This window comes from Macaca mulatta, chromosome 7 (genome assembly GCF_049350105.2).
Source record: "Macaca mulatta isolate MMU2019108-1 chromosome 7, T2T-MMU8v2.0, whole genome shotgun sequence".
Lineage (NCBI taxonomy): Eukaryota > Metazoa > Chordata > Mammalia > Primates > Cercopithecidae > Macaca > Macaca mulatta.
In genome coordinates, this window is record NC_133412.1 from 165,239,701 (window position 1) to 165,264,458 (window position 24,758).

The window sequence follows — 24,758 nt, forward strand, 5'->3', positions numbered from 1 at the left end:
ATGTACGTGCAGTCTTCCAGATTTTATTACAAGATATTTTGTAATATATTTACATCTTTAACATAGTGTTTCTTAATGGGAGTGACTTTGACATTCCTTGCCCAATAAATGCCATCTATCCCCAGATAATCAGCACCACTCCCAGTTGAGAATCCCTGCTTTAATATAACTAGACTTTACTTTTGTTTATGGTGTAAGACGGTGGTCTATTTTTTCTTTCCTTCCTTCCTTATGGACAGCTGGTTTTATTAACATTGTTAATTAGATAAGCTATCCTTTTTCTCATTAAATTAATTTCGGTTTTAGTTTCAAATTCTCAAATATATCCTGGGCTCTATTTCTGGATTCTCCTTAATCCACTAATCTAGTCAATATTGTATCAATTTATGGCTCTATTATGATATCTAGTAGGCAGATCTCTCCTCACTGCATTATTTCTCATAATTTTCTTGGCTATTCTCAAGTATTCTCCCATGTAAATTTAAGGTCAAGTCTTGCCATCTTCAATCAGTGTGATAGCCTTTTTACTGTGTGTCATCTTGGATAGGCCACAGTCCCCAGTTATTCAATCAAACATAATCTAGGTGTTGCTGTGAAGGTATTCTGCAAATGTAATCAAAGTCCTTAATCAGTTGAATTTAAGAAAGGCACATTATTCTGGATAATCTGGGTGGGCCTGATTGAAGCACTTTTAAAGTTCTTAAAAGCCAGGGTTTAGGCTTCCCCCTAAAAGAGAAGAAATTCCTTCTTTGGACCGCAGCTTCCGCCTGTGCCTATGGAGTTCCATCCTGCTTGTGACTTTCCTTTCCTGGCTGCCTGTGGACAACAGCTTTGGCCCATGCCTGTTGAGTTCCAGCCTGCCTTTGATGTGGTCTTCCCATCTTGACTGCCAACCCAACAAATTTCAAACTTGCTTAGCCAGCCCCTACAATCATATAGCAAATTCCTTGTAATGAATTGCATGTGTGTATCCATATACATCACATATATAAATTTGATACATATACATGCATACCCTACTGATTATGCTTTTAGAGGATGAACCCTGATTGATTTATAGAGTGACTGAAATTAAAAATTTTAAATGAAATATTTAGTATTCAAAAATCCACAAAACTAAATTTAGTGTGAAGGAAATTTAAACTTTCAAATGATTTTTAACCCCACGGCATTTGTACTTATGAGGTTATTAAAGCTTAAATCTACACTTAGACTTTTTCCAAAATCAGCATTTAGATTTTGTTATTCTTTCTACCAATAGTTTGGTTTTTATTTCATTAATTACAGCTTTTATTGTTATTAATTCCCTCAGTTTCTTCTCATTTTGTTGTTCTTTTAAATGTATATTACATTTTAAATTTTTAAAAATAAAACTAGTTTTAAAAGAAGATTTGGCTGGGTGCTGTGACACATGCCTATAGTCCCAGCTAGTCAAGAGGCTAAGGCAGGAGGATTGCTTGAGCCCAGAAATGCAAGGCTGTAGTGCACTATTATGATCACACTGGTGAAGAGCCACTGCATTCCAGCCCGACAAACATGGCAAGATTTCATCTCTAATTAAAATAAGAAAAAAATGACAGGCATAGAGGCTCACACATGTAATTCCAACACTTTGTGAGGCCAAGACAGGAGGACTGTTTGAGCCCAGGAGTTTGAGACCACCCTGGGCAACAAAGCAAGACTCTGTCTCTAAGAAAAAAGAGAAGAAGATCTGGACTTCCATTCTAGCAGTTCCACAGACTGTATACTCTGGATCCACTAGAAACTGCTAAGCATGTTGGATAAAATACATCTTTTTAAATGTGTTAATGAGCTGACAAGAAAGTGAGTATAAATGGTCAATAAACATATTAAAAGATGCTTGACCTCACTGGTAATTAGGGAAGTGCAAATTAAAACCACAGGAAGATAGCCCTTCTGCTATGGCTTGAATGTATCCCCACAAGTTCATGTGCTGGAAGCCTGATTTCCAATATGGCAGTATTGGGAGGTAGGGCCTGATGGGAGGTGTTTGGTTCATGGGGGCACCACCCTCATGAATAGATTAATGTCCTTATTGTGGGAATGGGTTCATAATCAAGGGAGTAGGTTCCTTACAAGAGAAGGAGTTTGGCCCCCTCTTGCTGTCTCATCTCGCCCTCTCTTTGCCATGGGATGATGTAGCAAGGAGGTTTACCAGTTGCTGGTACCTTAATCTTGGATTTCCCAGCTTCCAGAACCTGTGAACTACTAAGTTTCTGTTCATTATAAATAATCCAATCTGTGGTGTTCTATCATATCAGCACAAAATGAACTAAGACACTTCCTATCCATCAGATTGGCAAAAACTTTGAAAGTCTGATAACGTCAAGTGTTGACAAGGATATAAAACAAGAACTCATGTGCACTACTAGTGGGAGTAAATTAGCACAACCACTTCAGACAACAATTAACCATCATCTAATAAAGCTGAAGCTGGTCATATATATCCTATAACTCAGCAATTCCAATCAAGATATACATCTAAAAAAACTTCTTGTATGTATAGAAGATCTCTGAAATACCCTTTATTAATAAAATGTGTAAATTATATATTAATGCAATGCATACAGAAGTGAAAATAACGAACCACCTACATACACTAACACACAGTAATATGACAGAATCTCATAAACACTATGGTAAGTTCTTTAAAAAAGCAAGTCTCAGCCGGGCCAATGGCTCATGCCTGTAATCCCAGCACTTTGAGAGGCCGAGGCGGGTGGATCACGAGGTCAGGAGATCGAGACCATCCTGGCTAACATGGTAAAACCCTCTCTCTACTAAAAATACAAAAACTTAGACAGGTGTGGTGGTGGGCGCCTGTAGTCCCAGCTACTTGGGAGGAGAATGGCATGAACCTAGGAGGCGGAGCTTGAAGTGAGTGGAGATTGCACCACTCCATTCCATTCCAATCTGGGCGACAGAGTGAGACTCTGTCTCCAAAAAAAAAAAAAAAAAAAGTTTCTCCTAAATCTAAAAGCACATTATTTTGGTGTCCTATCTTTTCATAGGGGTTCATTTTTATTTATTCCTTATATATAATTTTTGTATGTATGAAATGTAGCATGTAATAGAAAAATCTTTTAAAGGATGACATTATATAAAAGAAAAAGATTTAATGGAATTATGTATATTGTTTTAATCCATGTGAAATAGAGTGCTCAGTAAATTTTGCTGAAAAAAGAAAATTACACGCCAGGTGCAATGGCTCTCGCCTGTAATCCCAGCACCTTGGGAAGCTGAGGTGGTGGGCGGATCACCTGAGGTCAGGAGTTCAAGACCAGCATGATCAACATCGTGAAACCCCCATCTCTATTAAAAATACAAAATTAGCCGGGTATGGTGGTGCATGCCTGTAATCCCAGCTACTTGGGAGGCTGAGGCATTTGCTGTGTCTACTCTAAACTATGACACCTTAGGGAAATCCTGGGTATCCTGTTCACTGTCAGGCTGCAGCAGAGGGATTCAGGGTAGAAAATTTACTAAATGAACAGTTTAGGAGATTATTTCCAAGACAAAGACTCTACAAGTAACTGTTGCATGAATAATAAAACCTACAAGAGAAAACTATTTTGTCCTACCTGTAATGATATCACTTTTCCTTCCAGATTTTCTGCCTTTTTCTTCCATTCAGCTATAAGCTGTTTTTGCTTTTCGAGTTCAGCAGAATACATAGCTTTTTCCTCTAAAGAGAAAAGAAAGTTATATTAGTATTTTGCAATCGTGATAAACTAGAATGTTAAGCCATTTGAAATTTTAATACTGTAACGAAAACAGTCCAAGTGTCTCAAACAGAAAAGAATATACGCTTTAGTGATGATGTTAAGTGGTACTACAGTAATGAGATGACTTTCTTCTGCCTAAACACTGCTCCATCTTGTCTATCTTGCAGATTCTTCTCTCCCTTCATAACTCTACTCAAATATTTCCTCTTTGGCAATGCTTTCTCTACAGTCTCAGTTCTACACTGCTTTGTATATATACCCACTCTAATAATTACATTATGTAAAGCAGACCTCAAGAATTTGTTTTTTTTTTTTTTTTTTTGAGATGAAGTCTTGCTCTGTCACCCAGACTGGAGTGCAGTGGTGTCATCTTGGCTCACTTACTGCAACCTCCGCCTCCCGGGTTCAAGCAATTCTCCCTGCCTCAGTCTCCTGAATAGCTGGGATTATAGGCATCTGCCACCATGCCTGGCTAATTTGTGTATTTTTAGTAGAGACGGGGTTTCACCACATTGGCGAGGCTGGTCTTGAACTCCTGACCTCAGGTGATCTGCCCGCCTTTGGCCTCCCAAAGTGCTGGGATTACAGGCATGAGCCACCGTGCCCGACAAAAATTCTTATATCTAAAATTTAAGATTTCAACCCTGAAGAGACACAGGTACAGATTTAAAGTTTTGCTTAGGCACAAAACTACAAGTCCCTGTTACTTCCTCATTCTCATATTCCCTAATCACCTCCCCCAACTAGCAGTTAATTTATTGCCAATAATTATTGAATGCACAAATAAACAAATGGATGGATGAATGATCTAAAGTGAGTAAATGTAAGGATAGGAGGTAGAATGTGAAAAGGTATATTTGGTTCTCAGGGTAGAACTGCTCAGGTTACTATTATTGTGTCTCCAAAAAAGTATCTTCCATATGGACTAGAAAACGCAGTTACCTCAAAGCATAGACGAACTGCTATGATCATGTGAATCACTATTTCAAAGAACAGTAATTAATGATGATTATCTGAAGTAGGTTCAACCTCTAGCCCTTATCTTAAAACCTAACTATTCTTTGTATGTACGTATCTCTCTTTCTTTGTATTCTCCTCTTTATTACTTGATCATCTTTCCTTGTATTTCCTCAACTCTCACCTCTCACTGGTAATAGGATACTAAAACAAATTTTTAATAATTACTAAATAAAGTTTGTTTTCTTGTCTTAATTGTAAAAGGAGTCTAAATTAACTTTTTGATGGCTACTCACCCTTCCCCTCTACCAGTGGGTAACCTTTCAGAGATTTCCCCATGCCTCATCTAAAACAGGTCTCAAATTAGGCGAAATTACCAATAACTACACTTTTTCTTCATTGAAAGAGTGACCGTAGAGCTTACCTTGTTGGAAATGCTCTAGTACCATCTGCAGGTTGGCCAGTGACAGAGCATACTGCTTTACTTGTTCCTGAGAGACAGAAAGCTGCAGCGCAGTTTCATCCCTTTGCTTGGAGACTACATTCAATTGTTCTTGCAATGACTCTACCTGCACACTGGCTTGATGGCTTCAAACAAAAAGAATAAAAGTCAAACTACTTCTATCTATTTAGATACTTTAAGAAGAAGAAGCCACCTTCCCTACATCTTACTGCTTTATTTTATTTCATTTTTTTGAGACAGTGCCTCACTCTGTCACCCAGGCTGGAGTGCAGTAGCGCAATCACAGCTCACCGCAACCTCCACCTCTCATGTTCTAGCGATTCTCCTGCCTCAGCCTCCTGAGCAGCTGGGGTTACAGGTGCCCACCACTGTGCCCCACTAAATTTTGTATTTTTAGTAGAGATGGGGTTTCACCATGTTGGCCAGGCTGGTCTCAAACTCCTGACCTCAGGTGATCTACCCACCTTGGCCTCCCAAAGTGCTGGGATTACAGGCGTAAGCCACCGTGCCCGGCCTCCCGGCCTCTTATTGCTTTAAAATCAAGTTAGATTTCAAAGTATTTAGATACTTTAATAAGATGAAACATCCTCCCTACATTTTTTATTATGGTAAAATACACAGAAAATTTACCATTTTAACCAGTTTTAAGTGTACAGTACAGTGGCACTAAGTACTTTCACACTGTTGTACAACCACCACCACCATCCATCTCCAGAACTTTTCTGACCGTCTCAAACTGAAACTCCATACCCATTAAATAGTAACTCTCCTTTCCCTTGAAAACTACCATCCTACTATCTATCTCTGCTAATGTGATCTTCTCTACACTTTACTGCATTAAATTCAAGTTAAATTTCAAAGAAACTTGAAGAGTTCTTCTGGTACTTGTTGCCCTGCTTTTGTAAATTCAATCACCCTTCCTGTGAAAGTGACTTTGAACAAATGGCAGTCCTTTTAAAGACTAAGAATTAAGTTAAATAAGAAAAGTCAGCAAAATAAAAATGTAGGCCAGGTGAGGTGGCTCTCACATGTAATCCCAGCCCTTTGGGAGGCCAAGGCAAAAGGACTGCTTGAGCCCAGGAGTTTGAGGCTGCACTGAACTATGATCACACCACTGTACTCTAGCCTGGGCGACAGAGTGAGATCCTGTCTCTAAAAAACACAAATAAAAGAAAAATGTACAAATGAATAGCCTGTTAAATATATTTGAAAATATATTATGAAAAATAAATTTGTACTTCCAGGCTAAAACTCTAAAATTCATGAAATGTTTTGTAAGGAACCCTGGAAGTCATTGTGTCCAGCTCCCAATTTAATACAAAATGGATTCTATGACACTCCCTTGCCTTAGACCCCTTTGCATTCACGGTGAACTCACAACTTTCCAAAGGCTATCCCACTGATGAAATGCTCTGAATATTAGTTATCTTTTATTATCATCTTTCTTTTTGCCTATATTAAACACAACCTCTATCTCTGACTCCAGAGATTCCTAAGAAGTAGATACAGATATAGCACCTATCTAGGCTTATGTCACTGGTGTACTTCCTTAATGTATAATGATTACACTCAAAATACTGCAATAGTCTCCCAGGGGTTTTAATTTCTGTTTAAATTTTTATTCAAGAGCAGCCCATTAAAGTTCATTAGGATCAACTCATTTTGAAGAGACTTTACCCATTAGCACCCTCTTGTGGAAAGAGTGTAAGTTGGTCATCAGAAGGTGTAAACTCAGCTCCCAAATATCTCTGGACCTTATTCAACTTTGCTGGTTAGCAGTCACTCAAAGGGTGACTGTAGGAATGAAAGGGGGATGAGTTATGATGGCACTCTAAAAGTTAATAAATACCAGGTGTTACTACTGTTAAGTAAGGGCTCACACCATCGTAATCCGGTTTGTACATCTGAGTTACTCATACAACAAGTATTTACTGAATAGCTATTAAACTGTGTAATATATGCTATGCGATAGGTAGAAAATGAATGGGCCCATTCCTACCTCCCAGTGACTTTACATTTCATTGGGTGGGAAACAGTATAGGATATGTCAACAATTACCTGTACCCTAAATTAAAATATAAGTGTCCTCAAACTACAAGACTCAAACTAAGTATTATGCAAGTTTAAAGGAAAAACATCACACCCGGAAGGTTTGTTTTTGGATATGACAAGTGTGGTGCTAAATAAAGCATCTTTTAGGAAGAAATGGAATTGAAGAATAGGCACGATTCACAGAACAACTTGCTGGGGATCAGGTTCACTCTTCAGGCAGAAGAAGGCATATGAAAAGAAAAAGCAGAAGAAAAAGAAATCGGAAAACAGTGGCTCTATCTGAGAAAGTGAGTAATACAGTTTGGCTGGATGTAGCTGACAATGTGAAAAAAGGCTAAGGTGGTAGGATCCTGGGACCATCCTTGAGTCAAGACCAGTTTTTGAAAAAAGGAGTAACAAGATCACAGCTCTAATATAAGGAAGGTTATTCTGGAAGTTATTATGAAAAATAAACGAAAAGTGCAGAGACTAGAAACTATTTTAATTAAGAGAAAATAAGGGCTTGAAAAGTGCAAAAAAAGAGTGAGAATATAGAACGTTATAGCGTTTCTGCCAAAGTGAAACATACAGCCAAACGATCACTCATTGTTTTAATCCCCGTTTTAAATAAGTTTTCCAGCTGAGTCTGAAGGTATAATAATACACTCTGCAAAGGTGGGGTAGGGGTTAATTCTCAGGAATATTGACTCTACTGGCCTATAATCTCTTTGCAGACAGATAGAAACTATTATCTCATTTTATCTCCCTTTGGGTCATAAATAGCAAAAAGATAAATAAAAAGATGCATATACAACTAATAGGAATACAAATGGACACAATTTTTTGTAAAATAATTTGGCAGTATAATCCCAGAAGTTTTAAAATGCTTCTTAATCTAGAAGTGCCATTTCTCAAAACTTAACACTAAGGATATAATCTGTCATCAACAAAAAATTCGTGTCTTGGGATATGATAACACTCAGTGATTTTGAAAAGCTGTAACATAATAAATGACTGGGTTAATCAAGGCAAATCCAAATAATGGCATATTATGTAGCCATAAAATATTGCAAACATACATGGCTTAACATGTACTGACATTCATATTATTGATAGAAACAGGTTACAAAACAGTATATTATAATCTCAGTTTTGCTTTAAAAAGGGTTTATAATATATACACACAGACATGAAAGTATAAAAAGGCACACAAAAAGATCATCTCTGGGCATGTGGGGCTCTGTGTGATTTGTGTGATTTTCCTAAACATGAAAAATATAACCTTTTTATAACCAAAAAAAAAAAAAAAAAAAAAAAAAAAAAACAGGAAAAAATTTTATTGAGAGAAATAAAAATCTAAAGTATATAAACAGGGACCAGGTCACTCAAGAGTGCTAATAAACCCAGTTAATTCTTCATACTGACCTTGGTCTCTACTTTGCTACTTCCTTTACTCTCTTCCTTCTAACATCCACACCCTGTTCAACTTTAAATCATTCAATGAAAAATAAAACCACATAAATAGTTATTTGGGAGTTGGACAGAGCCAATTAAAATTAGTCAGAATTTCAAACTATACTCCTAAAATGGTATGGTAAGAGGCAATGATCCAGGGTGACGGACAAGACACAGAGAGTTTGAACGCCAGATCTGCTTAAGAGTCACAGCCTCAAGTGTGAAACCCCCACACACTGTTTGTGCCTACCTTGGGCAGGTAATGAAATGAAACTGTTTCTTCATCCATAAAATACAGATAATGAATTTTGCAAGGATGAGCTAACATACAAAAAATACTTACTGAGTCTGATATTTAAGAAGTGTTCAATTAAAGTTAATGCAAAAAAATGAAACAATTACCTTGCATTTTCCATTGCATTAGAGGATGAAACTAGCTTTTCCTCCAATACTGTGACTTTCCTTCTTAGTTTAGCCTCTCTATCTTCTGCAGCCAAAGCTTCACGGGTATAAGAATCTTCTGATTCTAAAAGATGATTACGCAATCTCTCTAGCTCCTGGTTTGACCGAAATTCTTTGTCACGTAAACGTTGAACCTGTAGAGAACATTATTTTTCTTCTACAAAATGTTCCCTTACCCCACTACAAACCATTGTCATCAAATCTTTTTCCCATTATTGAAGTGTATTGATTATATACCAATTTCTCATACTGCAAAATGTATTTATGCTAGGAAAAAAATATCTTGAAATCATCTTGAATATGCATCTGGAAGCTTTACTTCGCAAAATTTAATTCCCTGTGGCTATAATGGAAAATGGAATTATAAAATTCATTCTGTATAAAGTACTCTTTGTGACAGGCCACTTTTTCAGCAAATCTCATTTTTTTCATACTGTATGGGTGGGCAATTTTTCTTATATCCGAGATATGCCATGGTTTTCACTTTTGAAGACTGAAATAAAATGCACCATGGGAGATTAAAATTTTACTACTGCACAGCAGAGGAAGACTAAGAAAAATCACCTAAGAGAGAAATTCATTTTCATTGGTCATCTTTCCAGTTCTCTTAATAGTTATTAAACTTGTTGATTCATAATTCCTTTAAAGTGAAAGTATACCTCATTCTGTAGGGCAGTATTTTCCATTTGTTTTTGTTTCAGGGCCAACATGACTTGGTCTCTCTCCTGTTGAAACACAACTGTCTTCTCCTGCATTGATTTAACTGCGTTTAAAAGCTGATTTAACTCTCCAGCCTTGCCCTTTTGGAAAGAAAAAATTTTAGCTTTAAAAACACACACACACACACATATCTTAAAAGAGACATTTTCTTCATTAAATTATTAATTCATTTAATTTTTAAATCGGGCACTGGCAAATGAAGTTAAATCACTTTGTATCTCATGCCTGGCAGCATGTAGTGTTCAAGAAGTGCTAGTTGAATATTTTGTTTTGCCTATCATCTCTTTTCAAAATTTCTGCCACTAAAAGCACAGAAATCATAGCAAAAAGGCACCACCAAACAAGCCCTACACAGCACCCTATACACCACCGAACAAGCCCTACACAGCACCCTATACACCACCGAACAAGCCCTACACAGCACCATCATATAGTACAGTATATAGTGTAACAGGAAATCCCCAATAATTCTTTCTAAAATGAATTGTATATAAAAATTTAAATATTATCAAAAGTTTTATATAGTATAGTATATAGTGTAACAGGAAATCCTCAATAATTCTTACTAAAATGAACTGCATATAAAAATTTAAATATTATCAAACGCTACTGGCACTATCCATATAACTGCTATGACCTCCTGTTATATATGGCTGAATAAACCAAAAAGGTCAAAATATACCCAAAGTCACATCAGTGACAGAACTGGGATTAGATTATTTACTGAGCCTATTATGAGAAAAACATTACCCATGGCTAATACTTTTCAAATTCCAGGTTGTGACTAATCAGTTCATAAAAATCAATTTAATGAGTCATTCAGCACATTTTCTTATTATTTTTTAAAAATTTCTAACCGAATGTGCTACCTGAATAGCACATTTTTTTTTTTTTTTCTTTTTCTTTTTTGTTGAGACAGAGTCTTGTTCTGTCACCCAGGCTGGAGTGTAATGGTATGATCTCAGCTCACTGCAACTTCTGCCTCCCAGGTTCAAGTGATTCTCCTGCCTCAGCCTCCCGAGTAGCCGGGATTGCCCACCACCATGCCCGGTTCATTTTTTGTATTTTTTTTAGTAGAGACGGGGTTTCACTATGTTGGTCAGGCTGGTCTCAAACTCCTGACCTCAGGTGATCCACCCACCTTGGCCTCTCAAACTGCTGTGATTACAGGCATAAGCCACCGCGCCCAGCCAGCACATTCTTTTTCAAACAGAGTATCACATGTAATAAGAGCAATTTCTGGTTCCTGAAACTTTTCAGTTACACACACACACACTCTTACTGTGTCATGATGTAAAATGTATTTTTTACTGCAGATGGTTAAAGATGTATGTGTATTTCACAGTGCTTTCCTTATATATAAGAATCTCTAAAATGTTAGCTACTGAAATATACCTAAAATTTGATTAAATTGAAGTGACTTCAAAATTCTCTCATGACACACTTGTTTTCTAAAGAAAAATATTAAGTACTACTTAGTAATCTGTAAAAAATTAATGTACTACCAAAAGTATTTGGAAGTATCTAACAATTTGAGGGAGAACTTCCAAATGTCTCTGAGGAAAATTTATTTAGAATGAATCACACCTTGAAATAAATATTTCTGAATGAACAAATGCACAGTCCTCTTCAAAGACAATATAAATGAAATAACATTAAAAAAAGTCTCCTCCACCTCCAACTTACTTCTACAATACTCCATCCAGAACATACCTGTTCTTTCTCTTTCAATAGCTGTTCAAAAGCAAGAGCCTTCTCCTTCATTGAGTGGCACTCAAACTCTTTTTCTCGCAGCATCATAGAAAACTTCATGTTAGTCTCTTGTAATGCTTGATATTCTGTTTCCTTTCCCTTGGATGTTTCCACTATTTTTTCATTTTCTCCTTTTAGTTTGCCAATGTCCATCTCTAGAATTAATACTCTCTCCTTCAGGTTTGTTACTGCCTGCCTCAAAAGTTCGTTTTCATTTACTTTGTTAGTGAAATTTTCATTGGAAGAAAGTAGTTGATCACTTTTGGCTTTGATTAAGAGGTCTTTTTCCTTAAGTAACTTTTGCAAAACATCTTGTTTCTCCTTTAGCTGCTTGATTTCTGAATCAGTTTGTTCGTGTTCTTTTCTTTCTAGCTCTGAGGTGGCAGCAATTGAATCAGACAATCTGTGATTATTTTCCTGGAGAGTTCTAATTGTTGCATCTTTTTCCTGTAGTGATTTTCTTAGCTCTTCTACCTCTTGCTGAAGCAATTCAGAAGATTGACTCAATACATCAGACTTACTTGCTCTAAGAGACTCTGCAGATTGGGGAGTAAGCAATGATGCAGAAGACAGCTGGGGTGAAATAATATCAAGTTTTCCTAAAAGAAGATCCTTGGTATTGCAAAGCTGCCCAATGCTGTGCTGAACTTGTGCTAATTCCTGCCCAAAATTTTTGAGTTTGGTTTCATTCTGCTCATAACTTTGGATCAGGCCAGTATAGTCCACTTGTAATTTAGAATTATTATCACTGTCAACCAAAACCTGTGCCTGAAGTTGGTGAAGTTCTTCCTGAAGCTGGGCTGACTCGTGTTGCATATTTTGTACCGTGGTCATTACCTGCTGCTTCCACTCTTCCATTTTCTTTACTTGCTGTTTTAACTTGTCACGTTCCTGTAGAAGCTCCTCAAATTGATTACTGTTAACACCTCCAGCCTCATTACCAGTGCTGGATGTCTGTAAAACTGCCAATAAAGTCTGACATTTCTGACTTAGAGCATCTATTTCAATGTCTTTTTCTCGAATGATACGTGATAAATTCTGAATAGTTTCTCTAAACATATCTTGGCCACTACTTTCAAATCTAGTAGACAATTTTTTATTTTCATCTTGCAGTTTGATGAGAGCTGCTTCCTTGGCAGCAATGATATCCATCATTTTGTGATATTCTGTTTTTAAATGGCTATTTTCCCTAGTCTTCTCATTCAAAACAGCGAATACCTTTTCTCTTTCCATAGCATAAGCCTGCAGTTGCTGTTGAAGGTAAACAACATCTTGAGTATAGGAAGTTGAAGAAATTCTAGCATGAAGAGCTTGTATCTCCAAGTCTTTCTGCTGAATAATCTGAGTTAGTTTACCAACTTCATCTTTGGATAACTGATCAATCTGTTTAGTTAAAGATATATTCTTTTCATTTAGAAGTTTAATCTCCAGTTCTCGCTCCTTTATTCCTTTCACTAATCTTTCCGTTTCAGCTTTAGATAAATCATGCTTTTCACTTCCATTTTCTATATTAAGGCTCTGAACTTTTGTTTCTTGAAAAATATCAGAGTTATCTGTTTGAATGTCCTGTCTTTCTTCATGTAACTGGGTTTTGATTTGTTCGATTGTTTTTTGCAAACTCTTAATTTCCTCATCTTTCTCTAAAAAGAGCTGGGTGTGTGTGGCGTTCATTTGCTCATGCTGGTATCTAAACTCATCCATTTCCTTCTTTTGCTCTTGTAAAGACTGAAGTAGTTGCATCTTACTCTGGTTTTGATCTTCAATTATCTTTTGATGATGTTTAATTTCCTCTTCAAGATGATCCTTGATCATATTCAGTTGAGACACCTCAGATGCTAGTTCAGCAACACTATCAAGGGTTTTAGGGTCAGTCACAGGTGCGGTTCGACTCTGCTGTTCCCTGAGTCGTTCCAATTCTTCTTGCAGATGATTATTTTCTTCTTTCATGGATCCAAGACTTCGGTCCTTTTCCTCTATGGTCTGTCTTAAAATTTCATTTTTTCTTAAGGCCTGAGAATATTTATCCAATTCCTCCTGCAGCTTTGAACTTCTTTCTTTAAGCTTTTCAATAAAAATTTCTTTCTCCTTTATAAGTTGTGCCAACTGCCTCTGCTCTTCTAAACTAGATGACAAAATGTCCTTAGTTTCTTTATGGTCAGTATCCATTTGTTCAATATTCTTTTTGAGTTCTGCTATTTCCATGTCTTTCTTTTGATTGAGTTTAATTAAATGCTCATGTTCCAGCTGTAAGGGAGAGGTATTCAAATTACGTGCATTTGACAGTTCTTCAATGGTTTTCTCATACTTGTTTGCTTCTTCCAATAGCCTCTTTTTAGCCCGACACAATTCTGCTTCTATCTCTCCTTTTTCCATTTTTAGAGTCTCCACAATAGTGTTTTTTTCCAGAGAAAGCTGCTTGTTACCAGCAAGAGATTCTTCTAACTGATGCCTCACATCTTCACATGCTAAAACTAACTTTTCATTCTCCATTTTGACATCAAAAGCAACTTTCTTTAAATTTTCATTGAGCTGTTCTAATTCTGAAAGATTTTGCTTTAAGTTTCTAACTTCAGCTTCTCTTTCTTTAAGTAAGGTATCCTTAAAATTATTATCAGAGTCTTCTTGATTTAGAGACTGAGTTAACTCATTCCTCATTCTAGAAAGCTCCTCCTCATTTTGTCTAATACGCTCCTCAAGTTCTAAATTCTCCTTCTGGATGCTTACATTACTTTCTTGTGATTTATTTAGCTGATCTACTAAATTTTCTACTTTGTCCTCAAGTTTCTGCTTGGTTAAATGTAAATCATTTAGGGCCACTTCACTTTGAAGTAGCTTTTCTTTCTGTACATCTAACTCTTTAGTAATGTCCATTTTATCATCTTCAAGTTGATGAACTCTATTTTTTTCATCATTTAGATCTTGTTTCAGTTTACTGATGATGTTATCTACTTCATTTTGTTGCTTTGATAGCTGATCTTTTATCAAAATCATGTGCTGAAAGAAAAATTTGCATGGTGACTTTACATGTTCTCATTTTACTACTTAAAGAAAATTTTATAAAATCTCATACATAATAAAAGAATAATCCTCAGATATTTCTAATCCTTCTTCAAAACATTGTTTTTCTATCAAAACACCCACTATGAAATTACTTATTACTATTTTACAGCAAATCCATCTTGCCTTTTTTTTTTTTTTTTTTTTGAGACAGAGTTTTGCTCTTGTTGCCCAGGCTGGAGTGCAATGGCATGATCTTGGCTCACCGGAACCTCTGCCTCCCAGGTTCAAGCAATTCTCCTGCCTCAACCTCCCGAGTAGCTGGGATTACAGGCATGCGCCACTACACCTGGCTAATTTTGTATTTTTAGTAGAAATGGGTTTCTCCATGTTGGTCACGCTGGTCTCAAACTCCTGACCTCAGGTGATCTGCCCGCCTAGGATTCCCAAAGTGCTGGGATTAGAGGCATGAGCCACCACACCTGGCCCCATCTTGTCATTTTTTAAAGCATTTTAGGGATAAGAATTTAAAACCAAAGATGGTAAATAGTACTTTTTTTTTTTTTCAGACGGATTCGCTCTGTTGCCCAGGCTGGAGTGCAGTGGCATGATCTCAGCTCACTGCAACCTCTGCCTCCTGGATTCAAGCAATTCTCTGCCTCAGCCTCCTGAGTAGCTGGGATTACAGGCACCTGCCACCACGCCCAGCTAATTTTTTGTATTTTTAGTAGAGATGGGGTTTCACCATCTTGACCAGGCTGATCTTGAACTCCTGACCTCGTGATCCACCCGTCTCTGCCTCCCAAAGTGCTAGGATTACAGGTGTGAACCACCGCGCCAGGCATATTGTTTATTTTTAACTCTACACTAGAGTAAGAGTCAACAAACTATAGCGATTGGCCAACTCAGGGATGCTGCCTGTTTTGTAAATAAAATTTTACTGAAACATGGTCATACTCATTTGTTGATATCACAACAGAGTTGAGTAGACTGAGACTGTATGGCCTACAAGGCCAACGATATTTACTATCTAGCACTTTACCAAAGAGGTTTGTCAGTCTCTATGAACTAAAATATTAATTAAATCAAACCCATCATTTCTGCATGTTAATCCAGTGTTTAGTCTACTTAGTAGAATGTGCTGCCTCACTGTATTTAATACAGTGTTACCTTTGTAGCTTCTTGATTCTGTCTGTCCAATTCTTCTATCTCAGCTATCAGTGTTTCCTTTTCACTAATACTCTGATTGAGTTCTTGTTCCTTTGCCTCCAAATTAAGTCTTAAGTCATGTAATTCTGAATCCAAACTTATGTCTCTTGTAGCTGTACTTTTAATTACTTCATATTCATTGTTCAATTTTAAAAGTGACATCTGAAGTTCTTCCTGAAATGATAAAAGGAAAAAAGCAACACATACTTTCAATTGGAGACACCAAAAGATTAAAAACATACATAGAAGCAAAACTTGGGAATCTATTTTGAGTGCTCTATATTGGAAACAGTACTGAACAATACCTCAATAATTGTATGTAAAATTCAACAAACCACATCCTTCATTCATGTGCAATTTTACTTGTAGCTTCAAGCAAAACATTTCTACATCCCTAGACAGATGCAACGACTCTAAGTTTGTCCTCTAGCGCCAAGTTCTTCTTTATAAAAACATTCCCATTTGAGAGCCTCTCCTATCCTGCTCCACTGTGGCTACCCTTTGTCCATCCCCTGACCCCACCCACCGTACATACATACTTTTCAAAATGTCCCCAAGTCTTTCTGCCTTCCTCACTTCCATTCTCTAACATCCAGTCATTAACAGCCTCAGACTAAATAAAAATATAAAAAAATCAATGCTCCTTCACCCAAACGTTTAGCCTCTCTAATTAGAAAATAAAAAGTTTCTTTTCTCTTACTAAAGGAATTTCCTTTATTACTTTTGCTTCTGTCAGAATATGGAACTTTTTCTTGACCCAAGAAATAATCCTCCTTCCTTCCTTTACCTTCTAACCTGAGCATGGACTAGGTTCCCCTCTGTCACACCTGACATTCCTAAAGATAGTATATATACATTTTATAGTCTACTACCTGGTATTTAATGCTTTCTCCAAAATCTCAGAAGTGGGACAGGTCTCTATGCTTCAACATTATTTCAGTCTCTAGTTATAATGTTTGTAATAAACTATATATTAAAGCCTTCTTTCACTGACAGATTTTTAAACATCAAACCCATATGGGATCTACTTTAAATAAGAGTCTTGAACCAGGCGTGATGGCATTTATCTATAGTTCCAGAAGGCTACTTAGGTGGCTGAGGCAGAAGGATTACTTGAGCCGAGGAGTTCAAGGCTGTAGTGCACTATGATCATGCCGTGATCAGCCACAGTACTCTAACCTGGGCAACACAGCAAGACTCTCTCTAAAAAATAAAATTAAAAAAAAATAAGAATCTCAAATTACTTCAAATAAACAGCCTAATAGAAACCTTATAAAAGAAACTCAACATCGCGTTGGAGAGTTAGTTGAAAAAACAGAGATCTGATAAAAGCTATACTAGAGCATCTGTATCACAATTCCTATTTCCTTCCAATTCAAAAATTTATTCTGACTACAGCTGAAAGATGGAAACAGCATTCTCTTAAGTCTTTCTGAAGTTATCTGTTCAAATTAGGAGAACCACAAAAATTTTCTTCAGGTGGATCTTAAAAGCACAGACAGCCTCACAGGTACTTTTAAAAAAAATTATTTAGTGTGTTTTTGTAGATATGGTGTCTCACTATGTTGCCCAGGCTGGTCTCAAACTCCTGGCCTCGAGCAATCATCCCACCTTGGCCTCTCAAAGGGCTGAGATTACAGGATAAGTCACCACACTCGGCCCTCATAGGCACTTTTGGTATTCTTAATCAGTAAGCAGACACAATTCATGGACTACTTAACATCAAAAGAAAGGAGAAACAGCTATCAGAACTAGCTACTGAAACCAAACACATCATGAAAAGGTTACAGGTCCTACCAGATAAGTGCAGGGAGTTCTGCCAACTACAAACTACTAGGTCAGTCAGGGAAAGAGCAGAATACAATGGGAGCAAAAACAGGAAAGATAAAATATATATAATATAGTAATTTTTAAAATGATGGGGAGATACTGCTAGCACATAGTGGGTAGAAAGAGTGGCAACAAAAATCCCACAATACACAGGGTAGCACACACAACTAAGAATTTTCCTGCTTAAATGCCAATAGCAGTCCCTTTGAGAAACACTGCATATATACTAATGTGGAAAGATGTTGGAAATATGGTATGTAAAAAGGGTATTTATAATAAGCTGAGATTTGTATTTTTTAAAGCTACTGATATATACAATCATACATGCATAGACATAGTCCAGAAAGAAACACTAGAAACTGGTAATGGAGACTGCCTCTGGGAAAGAGGCCAAGCCACAGAGGTACAAAAGATGCTCTACTTGTACTGTCCGAAGGTTTTCAGTATGTATGTTTTCTGAACACATATATCAGAAAATATGTATCACTTTTTAAAATTAAGAATTTAGATTAAGACACTGGTCTTTAACTTAATAATACTAGCTTACAACTCTCCTATATTTAAGCACCTGCCTTAGCCAATAAATTTCACCCAAGTGGTTCAAACATAAAAACACTTCTAAATACCTTTCCCTTTCAGAATCTTATTCCTTCCTGATATGAACACATACAATAAAGACCTTCTTTCTACCACTGAAACTGTTGCTCTGTACCCCTATAAAGACCTTCTTTTGCCAGGCATGGCGGCTCACGTCTATAATCCCAACACTTTGGGAGGCCGAGGTAGGCAGATCACCGGAGGTCGGGAGTTCGAGACCAGCCTGACCAACACGGAGAAACCCCGTCTCCACTAAAAATACAAAATTAGCTGGGTGTGGTGGCTGGCGCCTGTAATCCCAGCTACTCAGGAGGCTGAGGCAGGAGAATCGCTTGAACCCAGGAGGCAGAGGTTGCAGTGAGCCGAGATTGCGCCATTGCACTCCAGCCTGGGCAACAAGAGTAAAACTCCATCTCATTAAAAAAAAGAAAAGAAAAAAAAATTTAACTTCTTTCTACCACTGAAACTGTCGCTCTGTATGCCTCACCACTAAGAAAGTACTGTCCACCAAAATGGACACATTCTGAAGCACATAAGTAGCCTATACAGTTATTACAGTATAATAATAGTATAATAATGCCACTCCAGACCTCCTGACCTACCTGTGTCTGCTCCCGCTGTCAGGACATCATCAGAAACCAAAACAGAACCTCCACCTATCTTTTCTGCTTGTTTCTGTGTGCCTACTAGCTTATTTCTAAATATGAACTCAAGCCAGCCACTTACACTCTGAACTTTGCCCAAGTACTTCCACCTAGCCTGACAAGCATCAATGAGATCAGCTTTATTCTAAGGACTTGAGCTCAATTACTCAACATTCCATTTGGATATCAATTGGCCTTTGGCTGTGAACTATAACACACAACATTTTAATTCTGCCCCCATTTTTACAGCACCAACCTTTTCTTGACTCAGCAATGACTTCTCTTTTTCTAAAACTTCGATATGCATTTTAAGTTTCAGATTGTCTTCAGCAAGACTGTTATCCTACAAAAATATTAAAGCAGTGTTTTCAGGTAACAAGAAATTTCCAGTTTATAAAAAAGCAGGCAATCTATACAACTGTGTGTTTCTATTCAGTATTTCTTTAATGATATGTAATAATTATAAGAATGCAATACTTAGCCGGGTGCGGTGGCTCATGCCTGTAATCCCAGCACTTTGGGAGGCTGAGGTAGGCGGATCACAAGGCCAGGAGATCAAGACCATCCTAACACAGTGAAACCCTGTCTCTACTAAAAATACAAAAAATTAACCGGGTACAGTGGCATGCTCCTGTCGTCCCAGCTACTCGGGAGGCTGAGACAGGAGAATCGCTTGACCCCAGGAGGTGGAGGCTGCAGTAAGCCGAGATTGCGACTCCAGCCTGGGTGACAAGCAAAAGGCTCCGTCTCAAAAATAAATTTAAAAAAAAGAATGCAACACTTATAAGAGTGTGTAAAATGAATGAAAAAAGTCATGCATTTTTGACACTCTTACAGAAGACTTCCTTATTATGCTTGAAAAAATATAAAAATATATTTACAAAATAACTTCTAATTATTAGAAAAGAAATAACTCTTTGAATCACTTAAGGAAAATTAAAACTCATTTCGCACTTGGTATAGGATCTGCTTCCACTGTCTCTATGCATATAACATTTGTCAAAATTAATTTACCTGGTTTAAACTACTCAATCTCATTATTTCGTTTTCGGCATCTGCAAAAACAGCAAATGAACCTGACATTAAAATTATTTAGAGTAACCTATTATCTTCAATATTAAACTCAGAAATGTAACCCAATTAAAACAAAGTGTATATCTAAGCACCAATGGCAAAAGCAGTAACAGTTCTGAATGAAACATGTATTTGTATTCCTGTTTTGTTGTATCAAATAAATCATAAATGCCCGTTAAAAACCACATTAAAATCCAATTCTATGGATAAGTATAAGAAAAAATTAAAATTGTATTGTGGATGAGTCGCAAGTTATTGCCTTGATAAAAATGCTAAATGTACTATTTTCCTGCTTCTCAAACAGGACAACCAGGTTTCAACATGAATTGACTAGTTTGAGAAGCAGGAAATAGTACATGGTTTAAGACTGGAGGAAAACAATTTAAAAGTAATATTTTATTATGTATATTTATACCACCACAATACCATAATCTCTCAATTATCTAACGTGATTTAGATGTGAATGCTGAGAAAAAGACCATTCAATCTGTTATTATAGACAGATCCATAAATAGAAGAGGTACACAAAAAAACACAGCTGAAATCATTGATTTGACATTCACTCAGGAATATTTAGCATTTACTATGAGGCCAGGTGCTAGACAAAAAGCTGGAAAAACTTAGCCTTTGCTCTCGAAGAACTTACAACTTAGAGAGGAAGAAAAATTAGTAAGCACAGGATTATAACACAGTATGACAGAGCAAGCACGGGATGCTACGAGAACAAACAGGGTAAACGCCTAATCCAGACTAGGAGGAGCAAATGGGGCCAAGAAGTGGCAGTGCTAGGTACTTCTCAGGGGAGGTTAATACCTGCACTGAATCAATATACTGAGAGTCGACTAAAAGAGCCATAGAGACACCCCACACAGAGAAAGCAGAAAATGCAAGGGTAACAGAGTGAAGAGGCAACATTGCTTGTTTAAGGAGCTATAGAAAATTCAATATGGCTCAAGTTTAGAATGCAGGAGCATGGGAATAGTTGAAACTGAAGAGGCAGGCAGGAACTAGATCATGAGAGACATTATCACGTCTAAGAAATTTAAACATCATCCCGAAGTTCACAGGGAGCTACAAAGTACTAAAAGCAGGGGAGTAACCTGCTTTGCATTTCTGACAAATTATTCTGGCTGCAGAATGAAAAAAATAGATTGAAGGAATCGTGGAGAAGAGAGAATTTTAAAAGCTAACTCTTCAGCTGGGGGCAGTGGCTCACGCCTGTAATCTCAGCATTTTGGGTGACGGAGGTGGGTGGATCATGAGGTCAAGAGATCGAGACCATCCTGGCCAACATGGTGAAACCCCATCTCTACGAAAAATACAAAAATTAGCTGGGCATGGTGGCACATGCCTGTAGTCCCAGCTACTTGGGAGGCTGAGGGAGGAGAATCACTTGAACCCAGGAGGTGGAGGTTGCAGTGAACCGAGATCATGTCACTGCACTCCAGTCTGAGCTACAGAGCGAGACTCCGTCTCAAAAAAACAACAAAAAAAGGCTAACTCTTCAACATCTACTATCGGCTAGACACTATCCTAAAGAGTGGCAGATAGTAACTCATATAATCCTCATTACTAAAACTACAAGGAAGATACCATTATTATCCCAACCCTATAGATGAAATAACCAATGCATAGAGATGTTAACCTATCCAAGGTCAGCTAATTAGTGATAGAGCTCGATTCCAACCCAGTCATGTCCTTAACCACTATGCTGTTCTGCTCCATTCAGAGAGCTGCCATAGTTAACATAGGCAAAAAGCAATTATGACTGGCTGAAGTAATTCTATGGAAATGGAAATAGAAAAAAGAGGAAGGACTAAGGCAGTGGGTTTTTCAGGCAAATAAACTCATCTGGATCACCCAACATGATAAATAAGTAAATGTATTATTCTTACATAAGTAAATTTATTTTTTAAATAAGTAAACATTTTTTAAAACATAAGTACAATTACTTTAAAATGTATTTTATTTACTGGTGTTTGGCCTATTTCATTTAGCACTAATTTTTTATAACACAGAATACTGGTATAGTAACTAAATATCATCATGAGCATAGAAAATGGTGGAAGACCTATGGCTCTAAGCACTCAGGGCTTTGCTTGGATATAGGAGATCATTTCAAACAGGTAACAACTGACTTTGAAGAAGAAAGGCTGTATTCCCTAACTGGAGGATGTGGGCTGTGATGAGTTACAGAAAGTATAGCAATACTTAATCCTTTTTAACAGGAAATTCCTATTTGCAATCTATTAACTCTTACACTGAATCCAAACCACACAATTCTACCCAAATGACACACAGTCATTTCCAGGAATATGCCATTTCCACTAAGTATTCAGTTAGTGAAGCATCTGTCTCTAAAAACAACAACTATGCAATGAAACAGCAATCTGAAATAAGTTCCAAAGACTGTATACCAGACAGTGCTTGTTGTAGTCTGAACACTGCTTCCACTGATGCACTCTGGGCAAGAATTCTTTCCTTTTCTGTCACAGTATCACTTTGCTTCACAGCAGAAGGCTGCAATTTACTACATTCCAATTTTAAGTTTTCACATTCTTCCATTATTTGTCTCTTTTCCACATTTAGCTGTTCTTGTTCTCTCCTCAAAGTATCTCTGTCATTTTCTGCAGAAGATAATTTTTTATTTATATCTTTTATTTTATCCTCAAGTTCTTCCATTTTTTTGGTAGACTCCACTTTTTCTGTTTGTAGAACTTGAATAGTTTTTTGCATCTCATAAATTTTAGAGATATCAGTTTCTACAACTCCAGAGCCACCTAGAACATAAACACAAAACAAGGACATCAAATGTTAAGTACCAAGAAATAAACGGCTTGCTATATACAACTAAGAGATTTAAGACAGTTCAGAATTTGGAAAGCTTAAAAGTTAAATTACTATAATGAACTAAGTGTTTTAAAATAAATAAGTTTGGGGAAAATCTTTGAATCAACTACATAAAGGCCTATGTCTCTTAGTTTGAAAGGAAGTGATAATATCTCTAATCATTTATTACCAAAGTATTATCACCAAATAATACAAAGAAATCTATAAATTATAACTATTTACCACAAAGGCAAAAAGGACGTTTCCATTTTCACATAATTTTTTTTTTTTTGAGATAGAATCTCACTCTGTTGCCCAGGCTGGAGGGCAGTGGTGCCATCTCAGCTCACTGCAACCTCTGCCCCCTGGGCTCAAGTGATCCTCCCACCTCACCCTCCCAAGTAGCTGGGACCACAGGTGAGCACCACTATGTCTGCTAATTTTTGTATTTTTAGTAGAGATGGGTTTTCGCCATGCTGGCCAGGCTGGTCTCAAACTCCTGGCCTCAAGTGATCCACACACCTTGGCTTCCCAAAATGCTGGGGTTATAGCCATAAGCCACCACTCCCAGCCACAGAATCTTAAAAGGAGAGGTGCCACTGCAAATTTCTGGCAGATAAGCAGAACTAGTCATTTACTCTTCTTTATAACTTAGTGCAAGTTTACAGCACTGTCCTGGTCTTAGAATGCTAAGTCTATCATTTAATTATGTCATCTAATATGTTAAATTAATAAAACTATCAACTGGCCAGGTGCAGTGGCTCATGCCTGTAATCCTAGCACTTTGGGAGGCTGAGGCAGGTGGACCACCCGAGGTCAGGAGTAAGAGAACAGCCTGGCCAACATGGCAAAACCCTATCTCTACTAAAAATACAAAAATTGGCTGGGCATGGTGGCGGGCACCTGTAATCCTAGCTACTTGGGAGGCTGAGGCAGGAGAATTGCTTGAACCTGGGGGGCGGAGGTTGCAGTGAGCAGAGATCGCGCCAGTGCACTCCAGCCTGGGCAACAGAGGGAGACTCCATCTCAAAAAAAAGAAAGAAAGAAAACTAATAACCTTGTTGTAACAGATTTTCAAGTTCTTCAATTCGTTCTTCATAGTCACTTAATTCTTCTCGATGTCGTCGACTTATTTCTGTCAATTTCTGTTGGTGTGCATTCTGCAGTACTGACATTTCATGTTGATGGTCATCAATTTCCTGACTTCGGTTCTGTTTTAGTTCCTTAAAAATTAAAAACAAAGTTATTCACATTTATAATCAATAAATTTATATAAGCTATATATTTAATTGTTGTCCAAAAGTCTGCATTATTAAAAAGAATTCTCAGAACATGTTAAGGCTGAAAAGAATTTAAACACAGACCCAAAATTAGGACAATTCTGAACAACTTCACCCTTTCCTTTCCTAGGTCTCAAAAACAGTTTTTCTACTTCTAATGAGGGAACATCAGCAAGAAAAGGCTGAAACAAATGATGAGTAAAAATGTCTTTTCTTGAATATCTGTGACCATGAACTTCTCCTTTTCCTAATGACACATTCCACCAATACCAGTGTCACCCCTCTGACCAATCTGTACCTGCTGTCCCACTACTTCCACCCTCTCACTCAGCCTTTCCTTTCACCAGGAAAGGAACTCCCAAACTGTCAAACTGGCGCCTTCTTACCCAAGTTGAGCTCACTGTGTCTCTCACAGGAACCTGGATCTTGAGCTGAGTCCATCAACTAGGAAAACTGGTTTGACAGGAAGCACCAGGACAGGTGCCCTCTCAAGAGTCTGTCTACTGGGTCCCGCCACCCAGATTCCTAATACTCTTCCCACTCCTATCCACCCTGAGGCCAAAATATTCAACTCCTCCTTCAATCCTGCGGATGGACTACCCTGGGTTCTTCCAGTAAATCCTCTTTTGCTTTGCTTGGCCGGAGATGGTTTTTGTTGCTTGTAACCAAAAATCCTAATCTATGGAAAAATTGATGCTCTTATGGAAAAAAA

At 37.4% G+C, this 24,758-nt stretch overlaps 1 protein-coding gene across 2 annotated transcripts in view; it reads right to left on the minus strand.

Annotated features, from left to right (window-relative positions):
- TRIP11 (thyroid hormone receptor interactor 11) overlaps nt 1-24,758 on the minus strand; it is a 68,452-nt gene that overhangs the window by 21,159 nt on the left and 22,535 nt on the right. For both annotated transcript variants that reach the window (XM_077941627.1, XM_001092252.5), the window contains exons 6-15: nt 23,824-23,989; nt 22,355-22,717; nt 19,878-19,918; nt 19,120-19,206; nt 15,754-15,966; nt 11,548-14,580; nt 9,774-9,914; nt 9,055-9,248; nt 5,128-5,291; nt 3,603-3,706 (exon numbers count right to left, since the gene is read on the minus strand). In XM_077941627.1, the coding sequence (XP_077797753.1) occupies nt 3,603-3,706; nt 5,128-5,291; nt 9,055-9,248; nt 9,774-9,914; nt 11,548-14,580; nt 15,754-15,966; nt 19,120-19,206; nt 19,878-19,918; nt 22,355-22,717; nt 23,824-23,989 (4,506 nt within the window). The remainder of the gene's footprint in view (nt 1-3,602; nt 3,707-5,127; nt 5,292-9,054; nt 9,249-9,773; nt 9,915-11,547; nt 14,581-15,753; nt 15,967-19,119; nt 19,207-19,877; nt 19,919-22,354; nt 22,718-23,823; nt 23,990-24,758) is intronic.